Source organism: Calidris pugnax, unplaced genomic scaffold (assembly GCF_001431845.1).
Source record: "Calidris pugnax isolate Ruff unplaced genomic scaffold, ASM143184v1 scaffold101, whole genome shotgun sequence".
Taxonomy (NCBI): Eukaryota; Metazoa; Chordata; class Aves; order Charadriiformes; family Scolopacidae; genus Calidris; species Calidris pugnax.
The window spans coordinates 352,416-376,513 of NW_015090815.1; the positions used below are offsets into that span (position 1 = coordinate 352,416).

General features: G+C 41.8%; 1 protein-coding gene across 4 annotated transcripts in view; it reads left to right on the forward strand.

Moving 5' to 3' along the window:
* CDK14 (cyclin-dependent kinase 14) overlaps positions 1-24,098 on the forward strand; it is a 323,677-nt gene that overhangs the window by 47,847 nt on the left and 251,732 nt on the right. For 2 of the 4 annotated variants that reach the window (XR_001411694.1, XM_014939680.1), the window contains exon 1: positions 15,322-15,428. The exons of 1 other annotated variant lie outside the window; for it this stretch is intronic. Coding sequence is in view for 1 of the 3 variants with exons in the window: in XM_014939680.1 (XP_014795166.1) it covers positions 15,354-15,428 (75 nt within the window). In the remaining 2 variants the exon portion in view is untranslated. Of the gene's footprint in view, positions 1-15,030; positions 15,169-15,321; positions 15,429-24,098 lie in introns of those variants that run through there. One more of the 4 variants, XM_014939682.1, reaches the window with a different exon arrangement.

The following is a 24,098-nucleotide window of genomic DNA, read 5'->3' on the forward strand; positions in this document are numbered from 1 at the left end:
CTGCCCTGCACTTGCCGTGAGAGCTCTCCCAAGATGATCCTCTCCATGATCTTTCCCGGTACCAAGGTCAGGCTGACAGGCCTATAGTTTCCCGGATCCTCCTTCCGGCCCTTCTTGTAGATGGGCATCACATTGGCCACCCTCCAGTCAGCTGGTACCTCCCCTGTTGACCAGGATTTTTGACAGATGATGGAGAGAGACTTGGTGAGCTCTCCTGCCAGCTCCCTGAGTACCCTTGGGTGAATCCCATCCGGCCCCATAGACTTATGCGTGTCCAGGTGCATAAGAAGATCATTAACTACTTCCTCCTGGATTATGGGGATTTGTTCTGCTCACCATCCGTATCTTCCAGCCCAGGAGGCTGAACACCCTGGGGGTATCTGGTCTGACAATTAAAGACGGAGGCAAAGAAGGCATTAAGTATCTCAGCCTTCTCCTCGTCCTTGGTCGCAGTGTTTCCCCCGCATCCAGTAAGGGATGGACATTCTCCCTGACTCTCTTTTTGTTGACGTATTTATAGAAACTTTTTTTGTTGTCCCTTATATGAATGGCCAGGTTGAGTTCCAGCTGGACTTTTGCCTTCCTATTTTTTTCTCTGTATAAACTAACAAGATCTCTGTACTCCTCCTGAGTTGCCTGTCCCCTCATCCAAAGGTGGTAAACCTTACCTTTTTCCTTAAGTCCCATCAAGAGCTCTTTGTTCATCCAGGCTGGCCATTTTCCTCGCTCTTTAATTTTGCGCCTCATGGGGACAGCCTGCTCCTGGGCCTTTAGGCTTTCCTTCTTAAAGAGTGTCCAGCCGTACTGGACCCCTTTGCCCCGCAGGATTATCTCCCAAGGGAATCTCCCAACCAGTGTTCTGAACAAGCTAAAGTCCACCCTCTGGAAGTCCAAGTGGAGGTTTTCCTAACCCCCTTCCTTACCTCACTAAGAATTGAAAACTTAACCATTTCATGATCACTAAGCCCAAGATGGCCTCCGACCTCCACGTCCCCCACTAGCTCCTCTTTGTTTGTGAAAAGTAGGTCTAGCGAGGCCCCTCCCCTGGTAGGCTCACCTACCAGTTGTGTCATGAAGTTATCTTCCATACACTCGAGGAACCTCCTAGCCTGCCTTCTCTCTGCTGTGTTGTATTTCCAGCAGATATCCAGTAGGTTGAAGTCCCCAACCAGAACAAGGGCTGGCGTTTGCGAGACTGCAGCCAGCCGTTTATAGAATACTTCATCGACCTGCTCATCCTGGTTGGGCGGTCTATAGCAGACTCCCAGCACAAAATCACCCTTGTTAGCCTTCCCTTTCACCCTTACCCATACACACTCAACTTCGTCGTCGCTGGAGTCTATTTCTATAAGTCAAAACACTCCCTAATGTACAGAGCCACACATCCCCTCTCCTTCCTTGCCTATTCCTTCTGAGGAGCTTATAGCCACTCATTGCAGCATTCCAGTCGTGACCGTCATCCCACCATGTTTCTGTGATGACGACTACATCATTGTATGGCTTCCTGCCACACAATGGCTTCTAGCTTCTCCTGTTTGTTGCCCATGCTACGTGCATTAGTGTAGATGCACTTGACCTGGGCTATTGATTTCACCCCCATCCTTGGCCCTTTACCCTCAGGCTCATTACCAGCAGGCCTGGTTTTATCCCCTTCCCCCTTAACTTCTAGTTTAAAGCTCTGTCCATGAGCTTTGTTAGCTCCTGGCCTTTTCCTAGCCCTTTTCCCCTTCTGGGAAGGGGTTTTCCCATTGTTCACAAGCAGAAATTTCTAAACATCTGTCCCTTTTCTCAAGTGAAATGACGGAGTGAGAGTCCTCACTAATGCAGCATTCTTCAAGCCCTGGCATGCTTCCCTTAGGTTTAATCCTGACAGGCCCAATTATCTCCCCTTGTCCCCTCATATCTAGTTTAAAACCCTGTCAATGAGCCCTGCTAACTCCTGCCCGCAAATTCTTTTCCCTCTCTGGGACGTGTATCCTGCCTGCCACCGGCAGCCCAGGTGTCTCATATAGCCGCCTATGCTCAAAAGCCCCAAAGCCCTGCCGATAACACCAGTCCCGCAGCCACAAGTTGACCTGATGCCTCTTCCTATCAATTTCCTTTTTCACGATTGCCACTGGAGGGACAGAGGAGAAGACAGCTTGGGTTCCTGATCCCTTGAGCAGCCGTCCCAAGGCTCTAAAATCTCTTTTAAATGATTTTGGCCTCCTCCTACCCATTTCATCACTACCCACCTGAAATACTAACGGGATAATAATCAGAGGGGTTTACTAGGTCTGGGAGTTTGTCCATCACGTCCCTGACCCATGCCCCAGGGAGGCAGCTGACTTCCCTGTGAAGCGGGTCAGGGCAGCATATACAATGAATTCAAACCAAAATGTCCTGTTAAAATTCAGCTTTAGCTGTGAAGACTGTTTCCTTGCACTTATTTTACTTTTTTTTTTTTTTTATAGTGGGGTTTTAGTGTTGCTAGTACTGATGACTTCATTGCGAGTCACATAACCTTTGTTCTTGTTCTGAAATGTTTAGAATTGGGCATTTATGTGAAAATCTTCTTAGCATTTCAAAAGTAACCGAGAGGTGAAATCAATGTATATACTCAAGACCTACTTAAAATTGCTTTAGGGATGTTGAGTGTGTCTTGTAAACTACTATAAAACCTGGTTGTTGTTTTTTCTTTCCTTTTGACCAAGTAGAGCAACAGGACCCAAAGGGGCTCAGCACATGAATTCTTCTGCTGCTGCTGGTACTGGCCTTCAGAGAAATTGAAAGAGGTGGTGTCCCCCTTCCCAGAGCTGTGAAAACTGGGATAAAACCAATTAGCCATCTGTGCATGTATTGTAATTGGTAGTTTGTGCAGTCATGGGCAGTTAAAGAACAACCAGCCTTTTGTGTGTTTATCTCTCCACATACTGGTTGCACTGAGGTTAATGGGCCTCCCCAGGAATATAAACACCTCAGATATAAGTGTAGAGTATCAGGTGTGTATTTTTATTGTAATGTTTCAAATAGAAACTGTTTATTTGGGAAGTGTCAAATCTGTGGCTAACATATGAAATTCAAAAGCAGCCATGAGACATTTTAAAGTGATCTTATGGTTGGTTTTTTTGTATTATTGTGGCTTCAGTGGAATCTTAGATGGAATTATTCTTATCTGAATTTTTGTTGCCTTAGTAGTCAGTAGTACTGTGTCTTTTTACATTTTAAATTATTTCCACAACCTTTTCTGAGGACAGACAGATATCCTGTGAGACATATAAGCCCTCAATATTACAAGCTCTAAAAGCATTGCAGGACTTCTGTCACTAATTTTTGTCAAAACTGTGTGAGGCAGCAGCCATGGTGTTACACTGGAGTACCTCAGCAATATACGTTCTCTCAAAGACATCCAATTCTCTTGAGAATCGTACCTCAAAAGAGTTGTTCTGCAGCATTTACATTTCTGAGGCCTTCAAACCTTCCCTCAGCAAAAAGTTAAGTTGCAGTTCGTCCTTGAAACCCTCTAGGGGAAACATAATTTATATGTTTTGATGCTTCTCCTGTTCTTGACATCTTTTCCCACTTACCATTCTTAATTAAACGCAGTATTGGTTTTTATGGTACAGCTTTTGTTTTGCTCCTGATCCTGTAAAAGGTTTTGTAAACAGAGGGTTTTATCCATCCCACCCAAAAGATGTGGGGATCTTTTATGATCTATGATCATAGAATCATAGACTGTCTCAAGTTACAAGGGACCCATAGGGATCATTGAGTCCAAATCCCTGCTCATTGCAGGACTACCTAAAACTAAACCGTATGACTAAGAGCATCATCCACTCCATGAACTCTGTCAGGCTCGGTGCTGTGACCGCTTCCATGGGTCCCTCTTCCAGTGACCAACCACCCTCTCCATGAAGAACATTTTCCTAATGTCCAATTTGAACTTCTCCTGATGCAGCTTCATGCCATTTCCTCATTGCCTGTTGCTGGTCATGTACATCTATTTGTAGGCTGGTTTGTTTTTCCTTTGGGTGACATCTAAAAAGCTGAGTAAAGTTTGCCTAATGTTACATGGGAGGCATATTGTTACTCATTGGCATTATGTGAGGCAGGCACAACCTGGCTGAAGATGGGATGCTTTATTTGAATATCAGAAACTAGATAGGATGAGAGGAACAATATATAAAGTTACAGCAATTACATTGTTCAGATTGCAAACTAAAACTACGTTTACACTAAGAGAAGGTATGTTATGGCTGAGAGCACATAACTGAAAAGCACATTTCTTGCTACAAGTTTCCTTCTTGGCTGTTTCTTTTAAATAGTTAGTATCACTACAGTTTTCTTAATTGATTCTGCTCTTACCTCTAAACTATTCTGCTTTTGAATCCCCCATTAAAATAGAAGGCAAAGAGGGGTGGGGTACCCTCCCTCTTTCACTTGAAGAGGTGGCCAAAGCTATGGATGCTCAACCTCACTTCTCTGCAATGAAGAGTCTAATAGAGTGAAGTACTATTTTAATGACTAGACTGCTAGGTAGTTTTCTTTTTAAGTATTCATTACGAAGACTTCTTACTAATTGGAAGAGTGACAGAACAATCAAGTATCTGTGATTCTCCTTCATAAGAGAAGTTTTCTAACAACCAGAATGTGAACAAGTTGCGTTCACTGCTGCATAATTTTGTCTATGAACCATATAGGTCATGCTGCCTCATTTTTTGAGCTTATTGTCCCTTTGTAGCAAAGAATTTAAGATTTACCTTAAGATATGAAACAATACTTTATGATAATTTTATCTGCATGTAGATTGTCATGGGACCTCTTAGATTATAAGGATGACTGATTTGAGGGGTTTGGGCTTTGTTTTATGGTACAGTAAGAGTTCTTTTCATAGTAATCTTCTGCTAAATCAGTCAGAAATTAAATACAGTACCAGGTTTATTTCTTTCCACAGAAGATTTTGCAAGTGGGTTTGGTCTTTTGTGGGTTCTGAAGAAGGAAGAAAGTGTGTGAGCACCAAGGCAACCATGTGTCAGGTGAGATGCATGGCTGCATAGTTCTTCTCCTGCAAAATAGTTTGATGTATGCAAACTTTATATACCTTCTGAAATGGCCAAACCAAAAATAATGACATATTAAAGCAATGTATGACCTCTTTTATATATGATGACCAACTTGAACAAGTTAGGGTTTTTTCTTGATGTTTGGAAGGACACAACCCCCCTACCTCCCCACCCTCAATACTACAGAGAGCTCTCATGCAAAACTGTAAATGTTCAGCATTTTGTAGACTTTTCTGGCTTGAAACATTGTGCTGTAGATCTTGTAGCAGTGATTTAAGTGGAAGAAGATACCCATTCTCAACCAGATGGAATCATTCACCTGTTTTATCATAGGTCTTAATTTCTTCTCTTTCCTTATGTGGTTGGGTGTCTTTGACTTGATTCCAGGGAAAACAGTGTGCTTCCTTTAAAATTTCTTATTAAAATTAAAGAAATTGCTGAATATCTGAAATAAGGTAATGGAAATTCTTTCCCCCCTCTGAAATTGGTATTTTGTTCCTTTTTAAATTATTAAAACCTTTGAGGCTTCTTGTATTCTTGTGATAGGCCGCATGTTTGCTCTTCAACTGAACAGAAAAAATCTGTTGATGTATAAATCTATTCCAGCCCTCTATAACCACTGCGTGCTTCATCGCGTGGAAATCCATGTTCTACTTCACAAGAAGATGGTAGGGCAGAATATCTCCAGGGCAGAATATCTAATGGGATCTGACTCCAGAGATGCTGGAAGAGGTGGTCTGAGGAGGAAAAAAATGTTTAGGTGGAATGGGTGTTCTGTGTACACGTAGCTGTGCTTACCTCTAACTGTATTTTGTAGAGATAGTTGTTATAATACAAGGAAGTGGCTTTTTTCTCTTGTTGTTTCTGAAGTGTTCTGTCTTCAGCAGCTCACTGCTACTACGATGCTTTCTATTTCTCACCTAAGGTGTCCTGGGAAAATAGATAAGCTGCTCAACATGCATTAAAGCTTTATCAACTTCTGGACTGAAGTGTGCTTTGGTGAGCATGCCCAGGTGGATCCAACGCTCTTGTCTGAATTACTGAGATAAAACGGGACAAGAAAAGTAGCCTGCAAGGGGCTAGTGACCCAAACGGTAAGGGGCTTTTTGTAGGTCAAACCGAACACCTCGTATTTAACCAAAGAACAGATAAATATTAGTGCAATACTTGAAGTTCTGCTGTTTGTTTCCTGAGAAGACTTGACTCAGCATTGCATCAGGTAGAACTTTGACATGCCTTTTTGATGCACGTCATTCTATACCAATTTAATTAGTAAGGAGTGAAGGTATGGGTGACTGCAGTGAAACTTGTCCATTAAGTAGTGTGGCCTTCTAGACAAATATAGCTGGAAGGAGAGGAGATATTCTCACAGCTGCTTCTCATATTTGATCACGAGAAACAACAGTATTCCTAAATCGGGTATTATTTGAGTGTTTCTATTGATTTTTTTTGTCAGCAACTTCTTCAGTCTCATAGCACACCACCACCTAACCTAGTATTTTGCTGTCATTTTGCTGCTTATACATTTGTCACATCTGTCGTGTATGCTATGCAGAACAGATAAAATACCGTTTTTGAGACTCGGAGGGGAATGGCAACTTACCCTCCAGGTAGAAGTCAAAGGCATGAAAGAGGGACGAAAAATTGGCACGTTTAAAAAAGCTGTTGTTTACCTGAGCTGCCAAAAGTTGCCCAAGGATTTTGCAGTATGTATATTATTTGCGTGATAAAATGGTAATGGCATGTACAAACTGATCTGTACAAACTGATGCATATGAAGAACTAGACTGCAGCTATGCATGTGCAATGGTGAAGCTAAACAAATTACATTATTCCATATAAAAATCATAGAATCATAGAATGGTTTGGGTTGGAAGGGACCTCAAGGATCATGGAGTTCCAATCCCCCTGCCCTGGTCAGGGACACCTCCCACTAGACCAGGTTGCTCAAGGCCACATCCAGCCTGGCCTTGAGCACTTCCAGGGATGGGGCATCCACAACTTCCCTGGGCAACCTGTTCCAGTGTCTCACCACCCTCATAGTAAAAAATTTCTTCCTGATATCTAATCTGAATCTTTTTTCTTCCAATTTAAAACCATTTCCCCTTGTCCTATCATTACACCTCCTGGCAAAGAGTCCCTCCCCAGCTCTTCTATAGGCACCCTTCAGGTATTGAAAGGCCGCTATAAGGTCTCCCCGGAGCCTTCTCTTCTCCAGGCTGAACAACCCCAGCTCCCTCAGCCTGTCTTCATAGCAGAGGTGCTCCATCCCTCTGATCATCTTCGTGGCCCTCCGCTGGACCTGTTCCAGCTGGTCCATGTCCTTCCTGTGCTGAGGACTCCAAAGCTGGACACAGAGCTCCAGGTGGGGTCTCACGAGTGCAGAGTAGAGGGGCAGAATCACCTCCCGAGACCTGCTGGCCACGCTTCTCCTGATGCAGCCCAGGACACGGTTGGCTCTCTGGGCTGCCAGCGCGCACTGCCAGCTCATGTTGAGCTTCTCATCCATAAGCACTCCCAAGTCCTTCTCCTCAGGGCTGCTCTCCAGCCATTCTCCACCCAACCTGTATTTGTGCCTGGGGTTGCCACGTCCCAGGTGCAGGACCCTGCACTTGGCTTGGTTGAACCTCATGCAATTTGCACGGCCCCACCTCTCCAGCCTTTCCAGGCATCCCTTCCCTCCAGCGTGTCAACTGCGCCACCAAGCGTGGTGTCATCAGCAAACTTGCTGAGGGTGCACTCTATCCCACTGTCCATGTCTCCAACAAGATGTTAAATAGTACTGGCCCCAGTACGGACCCCTGCGGAACACCACTCGTTACTGGCCGCCACCTGGACATTGAGCCGTTGACCACAACCCTTTGGGTGCAGCCGTCCAGCCAGCTCCTTATCCACCGAGTGGTCCATCCATCGAATCCATGAGTTTCCAATTTTGAGACCAGGATGTTGTGGGGGACAGTCTCAAATGCTTTGCATAAATCCAGGTAGATGACGTCAGTTGCTCTGCCCTTGTCTACCAAGTCTTTGGCAGACTTGGATTATAGACAAGAATTATAGCATCTTTGGATAATAGCTTGAAGACAGTGACTCAGTGTTCAGCAGTAGTATGAAAAACAAGTAAACATTCAGCAAACAATAGGAAAAGAGAGCAAAACTGAAGCTTCCAACATGTTATTGCAGAAGTCCTGCTTTTGTAAATATCATATAAAACATTATCCATCATATTACAAAAATGACCCAGAAGATGACATAGAGGGAGAAGACAAGAATTATGTTAAAAGTGCAATATAGCTTCTGTTGAATTGAAGGTAATAGATTAAGAGCTGTTAGTGTGTATACCAGAGGGCTGGGGGTGGATGAGTTCATAACCTATAAGATCACAAGCTGAATTTATGCTGGTGAAGAGGTAATAATTGTGAAACATTTCTTTAGCTGCTTTGTAGTTCCTCTTTAGTGAGAAATAATTAGAGATGTTTTGGTTTTCAAGAGAAGGAATGGTTTCTAACTCCGTGGTTGTTGTGGTTTGGCCTCAGACGGCAACAAAGAGCCATGGGGCAGCTGCTCTCTCAGCTCCCTGCCACGGCCATGAGGGGAGAAACAGGAGAAAAAGGCAAAACCCGTGGGTTGGGACAAAGGCAGTCTAAGGGAAGAAGAAAACAATAGCAGTAACGCGGACAGAGGAATGTACAACCACGATAGGATCCCACCGCTCACAGACTGCAGCCAGGACGGCCCAGCCCGCTCCACTCCCCTGGGGTGACTTCCTCTGCCTCCCCCTCCTCCCGCAGCTCTCCCCGGGGATGGGATGCCTGTGTCCCTGCTAGAGCCCGGGGAGAAATAACCCTATCCCTCCCGGAACCAGGACAGTGATCGTGTGGATCTGCCTACCACCTTGAGGCTAAAGGTATAAATGAGTTCAAAAGTGAAGTTCCTTCATGAAGTTGTGAAGGATATCTCTGGATTTAGTCTTTGAATTGGGAAGGAAACTGCTGCTGGTTGGAAGGATAAACAGGAGGAAGGATCCCTTATGTAAATCCTTACCCTCTAACAAACTTGGCTGCTTTCAGAAACAGGCTAAGTGAACTTTTATTCTAACCTTGTATGATTGCTACTATGTATGTTCCTCTGACAGCTTTTAATGTTAAAAATTTCTGGGTTTGTATTAAGGCTTTATACCTATTCTACAGTCATGATCTGTTCATATAACTGAAAGGTTGTATTAACTCTAGAGGGAAAGCTGAGAACTGAACCTCCATTTAGCAGAACCAAAAGAAAGGAGGTAGATTTGTACACCTAACTATAGTACTTTATATATGAACGTGTAATCTATATTACTTAACATAACTGACATAAACACATTTGTTGTCCGTTATTTTCCCTGTTATAATAGAACAACAGCCATAAAGACTGATTAATATCATTTATGCTGAATCCAGTAAGGCATTCTGAGTTTGTAGGTTCTCTTTTTATACGTTGCTGTAATAAACATGCTTTTGTAGCATCTCATATTTCTCAATAAATTCCTGTGGCAAAGAGCAGAACCTTATATACTTGTCAGTGGTACTTCCCACAGAGTTTGCCATTGCTCTTGGGCTGGTAGTTCTTCTGCCACTTGTCTCAGAGATAAGATGGTTCCTTATAGCAGCTGTCTGGAGAAGATTGATGTCTCATGAGATTTCTTCCCCTGCTTCAGGTTTGCTATCTGGATACCAAATTTCAAGCATGCCAGAATTTAGGGAAATTGTTCTGCCAGGATTCCACTGGAGGTGTTTGCAGGTAAACCACAAGTAAATGCAGAGTCATGTAAATCTCTTTGAGTTCAATAATTTAGGGTACTTCAAGGTCCCATGTGAGAGAAGACAAGAATAATTGTGACCCTCCCTTAATTCCTTCTTAGTGTGAATACCAGTGAAAGAAGATGTCCAACTTCCCACCCGGTTTCTAGGTTGGTGTTTTATTAGCTTTTTAAAGCATGCTCTTTGCTCTGTATTGCAAAATGCAGATACTTGTCAGCCTCCTTCAATGCCAAAAGTGTGGCAAAATTTGAAGGACATTAAATTTTGGGCTTCGAATCAATCCAAGAACACCTCTCAAGCTGTCTGACATCCTGTATGTGTACTGTAGAGGCCACAGAGGAAGCTCTTGAGAATTCTGATTAATTTTCTGAAAATAATCTATTTGAGTCCTAAGGTAGCTGGCCACATCGTCTCACTTTTGGGGTGCCTTCAGATTTTCATCACTTTGTAGTCTGGATTGGCTTAAGGCTATCAAGTGGTAGAATGCTTATTTCCATATAGCTTCTACCCTTTCCACAAAGAACACCAGGGTCTTGGCCTGTGGAACCTGAATTCATAGATCACACGATCTTTTGCTGTGATCCGCAGTGGATTTTTCAACAACAATTTTGATTATTGTCATTAATAAAGCCTGTAAGGGAGGGATAGAGGCCGCTGAACTGTGCTGATGAGTTGAAGTCTTTCACTTGTATGTTGGTAGTTCAGTTCCAGTGCAAGAGTTGTCAACGGTTATTCCCATCTGAAGGTGGTTACTTTACTGTTCTCATAACATGAACTCACCATTCGCATTGTGTGGCAAACTCAGCAGATAGCAAAAGCCTTAAGGACTGAAATTGTGGCCCAAAGGAGAAACCACTTAGTGAAGAAGAGTAGAATAGATTTGGATTTTTCAAAGTGGATATTGTAAATGTAGACATGCAATTTATTCTAGCTTCTTATCTATGTCATAGGAATATGGAGGTTGATAGAGCTTTATGGTTTTTTTAACCACACAAGCCTACATCTTGTGCATAATTTTTTTTTTTCCGTTAGAAAACCTGAGATATGTTTTTTTCCATTGAAATGTAGAAAGATATCAGGTGAAACAAAAAAAAAACAACAAAAACCAAACCAAAACAACAAAGTATTCAGTTTCCATAAGAAGAAATACTAAATCAAGTTAAAAGACTAAATTCATGTTCTTATCATAGGTACATTGCAGCAATGTGTTTTAGTCTGGATTATTTTATTTATATGAGATCTTTGCCAATGTAGCAAGGAACAGAGAAGTATGAATAACAAATAAAACAATCTCAGTGTAACTGTATTAGGGTTCACAGGAAGATGTGGCTTTGCTAGGAATGTTGGAGTTAGGTTTTCCTATTGCACAGAAAGAGTATAATAGTCCAAAGTCATTGAGTTAACCTTTTATATGCAAGACTGCTTTTGCGGTGTTGAAAATGTATCTGGGTTGATTTGGAGTATTTTCTGGCTGTGTAAAATCATTACACAACGTTCTTCATGATGATGATGTTCCCTTTGAACTTGCATTTTGAACGTTCTTTATAATGCAAAGTATATACGGAATCAGTCCCTAAAACTGTAAAATCTGTTTTTGGTCTTAAAAGTTGCAAAAATAATTGGCACTGTACTACATTGCATTTTATTTCAGACAGTGACTTTTTAAGTGAAGTCCCACCATACCAGATAATGCAGGTGGTGTAGTTCAAATATTGGTATTGCAAGGAACATTTAACAACATGGTGTACTTGGAATAACCTGTCACTCATTCCATTGTGCAATATTATCCACTGCTTCACTTGCCCTCTTAAGAGAAAAATTATTTTCTTTGCATTCAACATATTTTTGTCACGGCTGGGTTGTTCTATTAAGGTCATGTCTTGTGTACTGTATATATTCTAACTTCAAACTAAACCCAAACTTAACCAGTTTAGGGAAGGGGTCATGTTTTGTGATCGCCTGTGATAGCAAGGAACTGAACTGGATTTGGACAGGTGGTGTTCCAGCCAGCCCTCTGTTTCTGAATATAACTTGCTAAGCATCTTGTTAAACCAGTTTTTAATTGATATTATCAGTGGCTTATGAGTTAGCTTCTAGATGTCCAAATGACTTTCACAAGTGAGTAAATTTTCAAAATGGTAAAGTGTGTTTACTTTTTCCTTGTGTATTCAATCTGCAGTTGTCAAAATGGAAAGGTATGTGTTGAGGAGCAGTGGTTCTACTTAGTCATGCAGTTTCTTTTATCAGGAGAAAATGGGCTCATAGGCATGTATGATACTTGCACAAATTACTGCACGTGGTTATTACATCTTAGAGAGGAGGGAACAGTTAGCTGCCTGTTTCCCTTGCTTTCTGTCTCCCCTCCTTTCTCTTGGATGATTTAATGTAGAACTAATGGAAGTAGGACATTACTTACAAGTTCCACTGGAATTGCATGAGGTATGACCGCACAGAACAGAAGGTAGCTACTGGCATTCTTTTCACTGTGCCATATTAATAAAGGATGGTTTGCATGTTAATTGACCATCCAAGCTGTGACATTGTTTAATCACTCTGTTTTAAATATAGCAATTTGCAGATGTGTATCTATTCTCTGGAAAAGCTCCAAATATGCCTATATGAGAAATTGTTCTCAAGTGCCACAGTGCGTTCAGGAGTGGCCCTGGGATGAGAGTGGTGGTGTGACTTACAGTACTGATAATGTGAACCTTCTATTTGCAACTGGTTTCCATGCAGAGTTTTAAAACCTAAACCTGTAGATGTTAGACTTTTTTTTAATTGTATTGAAACTTTTTTTTCCCCCACCCCCTTGGAAAGCAAGCCAGTCCCATGGTACAGGGGGCTTTGTGTTCAACTCCTGTTGTAATTTCAGGTGGTGTTGACCTGCCAGGAGGGTTTCCCAGTCCTGTTTGTGGTGCCATGGGCAGCACCAGCACATGTGTTTGCGTTCCATCCAAGTTGTGTTCAACCAGAGTCTGCGAATGCGTTTGGGTGTAGGGGAAGGGACAGAGCTAACACAGGAGAAGGAGGGGGATAAGAATAGTAGTGAGTAAAGCAAAAATGCTGGAAGGCCTGCGTGGATGAACAAGGAGTTCCTAACAAGACTCAAATGTAAAAAGAAAGTATATGGAAGGTGGAAGCAGGGAGGAGTAACCGGGAAGGAATACACAGACATCATCTGAGCGTGCAGTGATGCAGTTAGGAAAGCCAAAGCTCAGCTGGTTTTGCATCTGGTGAGTGGTGTCAAAGGCTAAAAGAATTACTTTAATGCATTAAGTGCAGATTTTTTAATGCAGTGAAAGTAATTAACTTTAAAACATGGGAGGGTTTGCCTTTGAGTTAGATCCCATTACTTTGAGGACCGTTTGACTTGCTTTCTGTCTCTGTGCCTTGGCCCAACAACTTATTTGCCTCTGGAATGTGTTTCCCTGTTTGTCTGCCTTCTATGTCCCCTTCCCTCTGGATGTCTACCACTTTGAGCTTAACGTGGTGCCTGTCTTTTGGCACATACTGAATCTTTGCACATGCTTACTCACTAGCGCTTTCTTTTTTTTTTTTCCTGAGGACCATTCTGTCCTGTTCTCCATCATCCTCAGACAAAATTGATGTTGAAAGAATAAGGACAAGAAACGTAGATGTTTTGAACATATTTTCTCATAATTTCAACTAGAAGCTTTTTTCATGTTTTCTTTGAACCCCCACACTTGAGACACCCAAGAATTTTGGCCTAGAGAGTGAAAGTCCTCTTTTTCCAGGAGAAGTGAGGCCTTCTATATCTGCTTAAAAATAGAACTAGGAAACTGCGTAGTCTTCTGGAATATACCACTATGACTAAGGTTGGGAAATATATGAGGGGAAAAAATAACAAGTGCTACTTAATTTTGGGTGCATCTCACGGAATTTGCTCATACCATTCAGGTGTTATCATCACTGAAGCCACTGATACTAGATTCAGCTGTGAGCCTTGAGAAGTATTTACGCATGTGTTTAAGTCTTGGTGACTGTCCTGGGACTTAAGCAAATGTGTAGAGTTTAAGCGTGCTGTGCTTTCTTCAAAGTGGAACTCTATGGGGGAGCATGTTTCTGATGGTCTTGTGGTGTATGTGGGTCACTGGAGCTGCCTGGGGTGTGAGCCAGGGCTGGGTTTCACCTGACGGTTCATTGCACCTCTTCCTTATGTAAAAACAAAACGCGGTTGAGCTCCATTCTTTCTCTCCTGAAGGTTCCACGTATGCGTATGCTACTGCTCCCTGTCCTAACATAGGCTGTCCAGCACCCTCCCAACCCCAGGGAGTTTCTGGGGAGCCAGGAGCCATCTGAAGCACAGGCCAGCAGGGGCTGCTGTAGGAGTAGGAGATGGAGAAGATCCGCTTTCTCCCTTTTGGAGAAGCCCTTCCTCCAAGCGGGATTGCTCCTGCTGCCCTCTTGTCCCTAGGGCTGCACCCAAGCTTCCTTGGGCTCAACAGTGGCTTCCCAGCATGGAGTAGGTGTCTGTTGCTTACTCAAAGCTTTGTATATTTCGTATATTCATAAATGAAATATTATGTTTCTTCCTTACAATGCTAGAATTAACTTTAGAGTTCATATTTTGTAAATTCGAAATGCTTTTTCATATTTATTCTTTCTGTAAAAGTGAACAGTGGCATTTGTAGTACTTATTTCCAGATGCCCATAGATTATGGCTTTAATATCATTTGTCACTCAAGAACTTGCTGGTTTCCTTCAGGACTGGGACGTAATTGAATTGGGAATGATTAGTTGCATCCTTTTGATTGAATGTTTAGGTTTTTTCCTTTATTCATATGAAATCACCATTAGCTATTTTGGCTGCAGTTCTGTGTCGGGTTGAGGCAGTGCTTGTAAATCAATTGTAAATCAATATCTTTTCAAAAAGACTGCTGCAAATTGCCTGGATAGCATATACATGGTTACTTTGGCTGCAGTGCTGCTGCAGAGCCTAGATACTCTGCCTTTCTGGGAACTCCACAGGCAAGTCCATCATACATTTAAAAAAAAAAATCTTTTTAGAAAGAGCATGGTATTGCTGATGAAATTTAGACATAGAAATAGTCTACCTTTGGTGCTCATCTGTACATTTTATATTTTACTCCGCTGGGGTTATCCTGTCTTGAGGGATTTCTTTGTTTCTGCTTTAGGTTTCCCCCTTTCTTAGCTGTAGTACAGCCGTACCATTTCAGCTTGCTAGAGCAGAAAGATGTTGTGAATTCAGTTGCTGAATGAGCCTGGCCTGACTGCAAACACTAACATTGCTAGAGCGATGCCAAGGAGTTGCAGGTGAATCAGACCTGATCCTGGGCACCAGCAAAACGGTAAGATGGGGCTTGTTTAGGTGGCTGGGATTAATTGCCTGCTGAGGTTTCCCGTTTCATCCTGAAGCCTAGTTATCACATGCTTCCAACTTGAGCAGGATTCGTTCTGTCCATGTCAGGGTGGGTTTTCTCGGGAATGCGTAAAATCCAGGCAGAGGGAGGTGGTGGGAAGCTGGCAAAGCCACATGAGACCTCTCGGCAGCCCCCCTGGTGAGACTCCCCGGCAGCACTGCCTGCGAATTGTAAATATCAGGGAAAAGGTAGGGGAAGCCTTAAAAGCAATGCTTTTCTTGGTACAGCTTTGTATTTCTCTCTCCGGTAGCCTTATATATTATTGTATTAAGAGGATAGTATGGGCAATTTTTTCCGATATATGCTTGGCTGAACACCCTCTGGGACGAGGGAGTGAAAGACGTGATCAGCCACTTTTTCATCCCCGCTAACAAGTCTGTAGCATCTTGCCAGATCTGAATAAATGCCTTCATCAGTTATGGATTTGCTTGGTTGTGGAAGATAAAATTAAAATGATCCTTTAAAATTGCGTACTATATCATGGAATATTTTTTTGCCGTGTTAACCTCTGTGATTATTTTATTTCTCTTGCAGACTGTCTTTAATAAAACAAAAAAGTGAGGTAGTAATTTTAAATAGTCATTCTTGAATGCTTATGTGGGAGTGTATTGGCAGTGGTTTGGATCTTAGTGGAATATTTCACCATATGAAAGCTTAGAGCAGCAGCATATTCAGGGGATAGAGAGGAGAATAAAAGCAGCAGTTATCATTAGTACAAGACAGAAAGATTAAAATGTGGCCATTGTATGGAATAATGTGAATTATTTTTGATGATTTAACTGACAGCTAGTGTGTTTCAGTGGTAGATCAAGCCATAGATTAATCTCAACAGAAATACAGGGGAACTGAACAAAAGATGCATTTCACCATCTTCTAGCGTTTTAAGGAAACCAACTGTGGTAGTAATGGTAGAGAGATGAAATTCATTTTTCGCTATTACTAGTTAAGTGTAAAAGCAGAGGATTTTATTTCTAGAGGAGTGTGTTTATGCAGTATGTGAATTAGACTCTGAGAAGAGACCAGACATATGTTAATATGGGATCAAATAACTAGTTTGACAGCGATTCCTGTTTACTTTTTCTGTACTTGCCAATTAAGGGGGTTTTCATCTTAGTCACTTAATACGATTAAAGGGGGAAGATTTGGTCCTACCTCAATTATTTTCTGAAGGTTTTATTATTATTTTGCTGGAATTCTTTACTATAAAACCATATTTTCTAAATGTGTGACACTATAGGAACTGCAATGTAAATCATGTGAAGTGGGCTGTTTCACGTAATTTGCATAGTTTTGTCTCAGAAAGTAGAAATCCTTTTTTTTGGTCAAGAATAACCTTGAATGTTTCTATTACAATAATTGTTTTAGCCGCAGGCATTTTTATGGAAGTTTTCCTTTGCTTATGCTCTCATACCTATTAATAATTGCAAACCTTCAATGCATTTACCATTGTTTAATGCATAGAAGTAATCCAGCGGTTTGTATTTGCTCTCAGGTTGTACAAGGAATGAAAGTCCAGAAACTCTTAGGCATTTTTTAGGAATTTTTTAAAGCAAATTTTAAATTAGGGTATTTCTCAGTGATATTTCTTCATCTACATATATACATGAAAGTTGTTGCTTCTGCCAGCTTTTTTTCTTCTGAAATGTAATACCATTATCTCTGTTCACTGTGTTACTACTGTTTCTGGAGTTCTCACATTTTAGTTTTCTAAGCTTAAGAAATCAACAGTGTTTTAGAGGTTTTTTTGTTGCTATATAATATTCATTATGGTAATATTTAGTTAAACACAGATCCCAAATTAACTAGAGGGAAAAAATGACATACAATATGGAAAATGTGCCCAAAAGTTAAGAATGCAGATGGGAGCGTAAGAAATACATAGTTCAATAGGTGGTTAGTACTGAGTGCTCTATGAAAATTATGGTCTTCTCTGTGTGGGTCAGTTCTCTCGTGGGGCTGAGGTCTGTCACAGCAGGAGAGAAGAGGTTACCTGAGGAGTGGATGTTTGCCATAGTCTCTTCATGGCTCTGACTGCAGACAGAAAGAACTTCAGAAAGTTGGAGCTGCTGATGCTAAAAATCCTCAATGTCACATCTTACTGTGAGGAGGTTAGCCAGCCTTTGAAGTCCTATAACAAAAATGGTCACCTAACTATCACTTTATAGCTGTTTTGCTGTGTAAATCTTAAACAGAACCAAACAAAAAGTATCCCTAAAAAACAAACACACACACAGTTTTTAGTGGTTTTCCCCTCAAACTGTAAGCTTGAGTGGGGGCTGTTGGAAAAGTTGACCTCCGAGTAGGAACTCTGTCTCAGGCAGGCAATTCCTGTTTCTCCTGGAGACCCCATAGATAAGAAAATGGACAGGGCCATTAAAAGGGCCTATGACTCTTCCATGTCCAGAGAAGGACATTGAGGCTGGTGAGGGGTCTGGAGCACAAATCTTGTGAGGAGCGGCTGAGGGAGCTGGGGGTGTTCAGCCTGGAGAAAAGGAGGCTGAGGGGAGACCTTCTCGCTCTCTCCAACTTCCTGAAAGGAGGTGGTAGAAAGTTGGGGGTCAGTCTCTTTTCCCAAGTAACAGGTGATAGGACAAGAGGAAACAGCCTTAAGTTATGCCAGGGGAGGTTTAGGATGGATATTAAGAAAAATTTCTTCACCAGAAGGGTTGTCAAGCATGAAAACACGCTGCCCGGGAAGTGATGGAGTTACCAACCCTGGGGGTATTTAAAAGATGCGTAGATGCAGTGCTTAGGGACATGGTTTAATGGTGGTTTTGTCAGTGTTAGGTTAATGGTTGGACTTGATGATCTTAAAGATCCCTTCCAACCTAGACAATTCCTTGGTTCTGTGACTAGGCCGTGGTGCCAATGTGCCTGGTCGATCCCAGGGACCTGGTGGTGTAGGCACTGTGGGAGCAAGTCACACAGCTCATCTGGACTCCAGCTGCCAGGGGTAAGAGATTATTTTGTCCTTTAAGGGAAATCCTTGCCAGCTGCCGCTGAGGTGATTGCCCCACGCACGTTTGGGTACACTGGCCTGGCCTGACCTGCATGGTCAGGAGGAGTTTGCTGGGGCAAGAGCGTGTGTGAGCGCTCGGCCTGGGGCTGGTGGGGTTTCAGGCTGGGGTGCTCGGTGACTTCTCTGTGTTTGTGAGAGTAGATGGGTGCCTTAAAGGTGACAGGAGCTGCCAAGCAGATCCAGATGTTGGGGTTATTTCCCTTTGAAGTCCTGGCAACGCAAAAATATTCAGCTGTCAGGTGGTGCTATCCAGTTTGCAAATTGGGTTTGATAATACTGGTGTTAAAATTTTCCTACGTGTTGTGGTACTGATACAATGATAATTACAGCTTACAAACTGCCTTGAAATGAAGGAGAGTATCCTAGCAAATATTAACTGAAACAACGCAGAGATTGTGTAATCCCAGTACTCCAAAGCCTGTTTCTGACTAAAGAAAAATGTAGCTGGTGTTCTTAATTTGGGAAGAACAGGTTAAATATTTAAATACGTTTTCTGAGCTTGAGTTCCCAGAGTTAAGTCCGGACTGGCTTCCAACATCTTTGATTCGCTTTCTCTTTTGATGCCATGGCAGGAATGTATGTAAATGGAAAGTTGCTCAGTTAAGGAAGGGACTCTTAAGGACCTAATTTTTTAAAATCTTGCTATCACGATGCTAGTATCAGGACAACTTCTCCCAGCAGCAGCTCCATCAGTCACAAAGTGCTTCTTCCATGTGCATGGTGACTTCTGGGCTTTCGTATAGTTTGGTAAATACCTTTCTGTGACTCATTTATTTTATATTGTCAGCATTATTGATTATATGCATCTTGTTCATGTGTGGCATATTTTTCACTGATATCTTTTGTTCTACTTCCTAATATAAGCCTATGTACAATTCTGTATTTAGCAATTTAGCAAAAAAGCAAGAAGTGAAATAGCAATTTAGTGTAGTGCTGGGTGTTAAATTCAGGGAGGTGATTTTGTATTGTAAGATTTTTGAACCAACAGCATAAACAAAGCATTTTGCCTCTGTAAAAATAACTTTTGGTCTTTTCCCTCTATTACTGGTCAACTGAAGTAGCATTCTGATCCTGCTCTTTTGTTTATCATATTTGTCAGTGGATGTGCTTTCTCTGAAGTTCCCGTATCAGTTCTGGACTGGCCCACAGACAGTGCAGATGCAGGCATTTTTATCTGTTACTATGAGGGTGTGCTAGTCAGAAATGGTGAGAAGAGTGTGGCTGGAGACTTTTATTTAGTTTTGCAAAAAATTTACAATTTATTATTAGAATTTTGGTAAGTTAATGCTATGGTAGAACTCGCTGTCTCATCCTGCTGACTAGGAGATCAGTTGCAGCTTCTGTTTTAAAAAGTTTTGTGATAAACTTCAGCTGGACATTATAGAAGCGTAATTTAAGCTAGCAGCAAACAACAGCCTGCTATCAGCAGGCTATTGACCCAGTCATAGAATCATAGAATCATAGAATCATAGAATCATAGAATGGTTTGGGTTGGAAGGGACCTTAAAGATCATCTAGTTCCAACCCCCTGCCCTGGGCAGGGACACCTCCCACCACACCAGGTTGCTCCAAGCCCCATCCAGCCTGGCCTTGAACCCCTCCAGGGATGGGGCAGCCACAGCTTCTCTGGGCAACCTTTTCCAGTGTTTCAACACCCTCACAGGAAAGAATTTCTTTCTAGTATCTAATGTAAATCTCCCCTCTTCCAATTTAAAACCGTTGCCCCTTGTCCTTTCACTATGCTTCCTGACAAAGAGTCCCTTTCCGGCTCTCCTATAGGCTCCCTTCAGATATTTGAAAGGCCACTATAAGGTCTCCCTGGAGCCTTCTCTTCTCCAGGCTGAACAACCCCAGCTCTTTCAGCCTGTCTTCATAGGGGAGGTGCTCCAGCCTCTGATCATCTTCGTGGCCTTCCGCTGGACCTGCTCCAACAGATCCATGTCATTCCTGTGCTGAGAACTCCAGAGCTGGACACAGTACTCCAGGTGGGGAGAGCAGAGGGACAGAATCACCTCCCGAGACCTGCTGACCGCGCTTCTCTTGATGCAGCCCAGGATGCAGTTGGCTTTCTGGGCTGCCAGTGCACATTGCCGGCTCATGTTGAGCTTCTCATCCACCAACACCCCCAAGTCCTTCTCCTCAGGGCTGCTCTCCAACCATTCTCTGCACAACCTGTATTTGTGCCTGGGATTGCCACGTCCCAGGGGCAGGACCCTGCACTTGGCTTGGTTAAACTTCATGCGATTTGCATGAGCCCACCTCTCCAGCCTGTCCAGGTCCCTCTGGATGGCATCCCTTCCCTCCAGCATGTCGACCGTACCACCGAGTTTGGTGTCATCGGCAAACTTGCTGAGGGTGCACTCTATCCCACTGTCCATGTCTCCAACAAAGATGTTGAACAGCACTGGTCCCAGTATGGACTCCTGAGGAACACCACTCATTACTGGCTGCCAATCGGACATTGAGCCATTGACCCTTTGAGTGTGGCCATCCAGCCAGCTCCTTATCCACCGAGTGGTCCATCCATCGAATCCATTAATTTCCAATTTTGAGACCCGGAAGTCCATATCCTTCTGTCCTGGAAGTTGTATAGGATTCATAGTTGTATTTTAGTTTTGCTGTGTGGGATGTTTATAATTTAATATTAAATTGTATAGAACTTACATGACGAGGAAAATACCAAATGTTGCCGAGGTAGCAGTGAGAAAATAAAAGCACTAGTAAAAAGCGTAATGCCTGTTTATATATTGTGAAAGCTTACCTTAATTTAATTCATTTCTGATGCTTTTTGGTCTACAATCTTAGTAAGTTTGGGTATGTCCTCTACCAGTTTATTAGATCTTTCTGTGAGTGCAAAGAAAATGTATTTAAGCCTGGAGAGAATATGTGTAAATTATGCTTGTCCAGACTTCCATGTAAATAGTGGGGTTTTTAATGAACAAATGGATTCCGTTAATAAATATTGGCCATAGAAATTTTATTTTAATGTTGTGCAGAAGATTTGTCTTGGAAAGTTCCACAGCTTAGTGATGGATGTGATTGCTTTTGCTGCTGCCTGGGAAAGTGGTGGAACCACCATCCATAACTTTCACACTGACAAGGAATTCCCTGTATTGGACAAAGTAGTCCAGATAGATACATAAAATTATATAATTATAAAATGTGATTATACTGCTGGTAGGTAGCTGTGCAGGAAAAGCTGTGCAAAATATCTGCAGTCAGTCTCAGTTTTGTGAAATACTTTCATAGGAAATGTAAAATGCTGTGAGGGTGGAGGGCTTCTCATTGATGTTCTAAGTTTAATGATAGATGTGATTTTTGACTAGTTTGATTCTTGGGATCTGTTGTTCCTTGAAAGTGGTTCATGAAAGATGAACTTACAGCTTTGGAGGCACAAATTGCCACCAACTGCAGAAGGCTTGACTCTTTCATACTGTCACAGCTTTGTCTTTAGAATTGATTTGAGCACAGTCATAAGTCTGCAGCAGCACATGTTTTTGCTTGAATGCATCAAAGCAGCAGCAGTGATTTTCACTTCTCTCTTGAAATGCCTAGTTTTTTGAAAATTGAGCATTATGTCTATGCTGTTCAGATAATTCTTATAAAATTATAGTTGTCCGTATAATTTACTCTTTCCACTATCAGTTTGAAACCTCTCCATTTTAAGTTCCATGTGTCTTTGCAAGAAAAGATATACTGGAGTGTTTTTCTTCATATTCTGAATAATTTTAGATGCTAGAATTTTCATTACATCCCCGGACAAAATTCTGAATTATGGGCCGTGGTATGTTTGCAGGGGTTCTGCCATTTTTTTCCAGTGTAGCACATTATGTACTGGGAAGCAAGCTTCGTTATGCTTTCTTACACCTTTTTGCTTTGAAAGCTATTGTGCTACTGCTGGTACAACAAACCTGCAGTAGCTGTTAGAAAATTCCTTTAAGACTTTTATTTCAACTTTTGTAGAATTCTGTAGCCAGGTCATTTACCTGAGGAAAAATAAAAAAAAGGAAAAAGAACAAGTTAACAACAAGTCAGGTGTATATGGGATCCAAACACACATGACTACTCACTTCATTTAATTGTTCATGAAGCTAGACTTGTTGTCCTTGTCTGAACCCTCAAACTTCCATGAAAGAAAACAATGGCAGAAAGACTGTGTATGGTTGTTACTAAGATTTCTGGGAGACTGACTTGGAATATAGGTTATTCAAATCTCTGAAGAGTATTCGCATAAGAGAATAATGATAAAGTTGAAGCTCTTTTTCTGTCTATACCTTTATACTGTGCTGATTTGATAGAGGGTATCTTGTCAAACTCAGTGGTTTGGAAGATAATATGTAAGGGAGCATATCTGGAATTGCTCAGAGATCTTGTCTTTCCTTGTGACATTGATCAGCCTTGGAAGCTGCATTTCTCAGGCTGTAGGGTTGTTGACCTCATGGATGAAACACCTAAGAGCAGGAGAGATTCCTTTCTTGGTACTGGAATGAAGCTTTGAAATGTGTGAGCAGGACGAAATAAATAGAGTAATCTCAATACCTAGCTTTTCCTCTAGCTTCTGCTAAAAAAGGAATTTTGGAAGAGAAGGAAGGAAAGGAAAGAGGAATAAATGCAAAAAAGGGGGAAGGGAATGAAGTAAGAAAATTTTTGTGGTTTTTTTTTTAATGAAGGAATCGGTCTGAATGAAGGAAGAAAAGCCAAACTATTGTATCATTCTAGTCAGTAATTATTTCTCAGGGCTGCTGAAGACAATGTGAGACTCCCATTAATTGGTAAAGAGCGGTACAACACGCTGCTTCAGTCCGATAAAGGTAGTTGTCATACCTGACAAAAAATACTTGTAAAACTCTTAAGTCTGCAAATGCACATATTTTGCACAGATGATTGTGTAACCTGACCCCTTCATCTTCTTTTTATAAGAAAAGTGCTCTTCAGCATATGTATGAAGGTTGGTCTTGAGTTCTTAAACTATAATTCTGAGACAAACTCTCTGGTTCATCTTATCGATTGTCATTGCTTTCACCTAACTTCAGGCTTACCAGATAGAAGTTCACTTCTTAATTGAGTGGTTGGATTTAATTCTTAAACTATCAATCTCAGAACCAGATCTGACCAATAGCAGTATTTTTGTTGCAGTCCCTGCTTGTAGAAGAAAAAAAATCTTTTTTTTTTTGTTTTGCAACAGACATACTTGATACCTGTAAAAGAATCAAGAGACTTGCTAAGGTAGGAAAGGAGCCTAAAGGAACTAGGCAGAACCTATTTTCAAGTCATGGAGTTTACCATTTATTTTCTTAAAAAGGTTACTGACAGCTTCGGAATTTAGCAAGAATGGGCTTGCTGTCAAGTCTCTCAAGATTTGTCACACTTGAACATGGCAGTGGGAAGACATTGCGTTTATGGATGCGCCGTTGAAAACTTCATGGTCGGGGGAGGTGTTGGAGGATAGAATAAAATTATAAACCTGTAAACTCAGAAAGACAATATAATGTTCATACAAAACTACTAATTAATGCACTTATGGAAAGAAAACTGTATAAACTCACACTGGCACATGTAGCCATCTGTTGGAGCAGGAGGCCAATATGGGAAAGGGACTGAAAATGTTTTTTTAATCTTTATTTTTAAATGCTGTTCATATGGTTACAGAAGAGGATAGACAACAGATACAAATGGGTAACTAAGTAAAAGAGTATAGAAACCACCTCTCACAGTTTCATGGGTGAGTGTTGATGTTCAGACACTTTCTCTGCTGCTCTGCTGGTTACCAAGGAGCCGCTGGCTCGTGCCCAGCGCTGGAAGCCACCTCTCCCACGCCGACACCTCTCCCCTCCTGCTT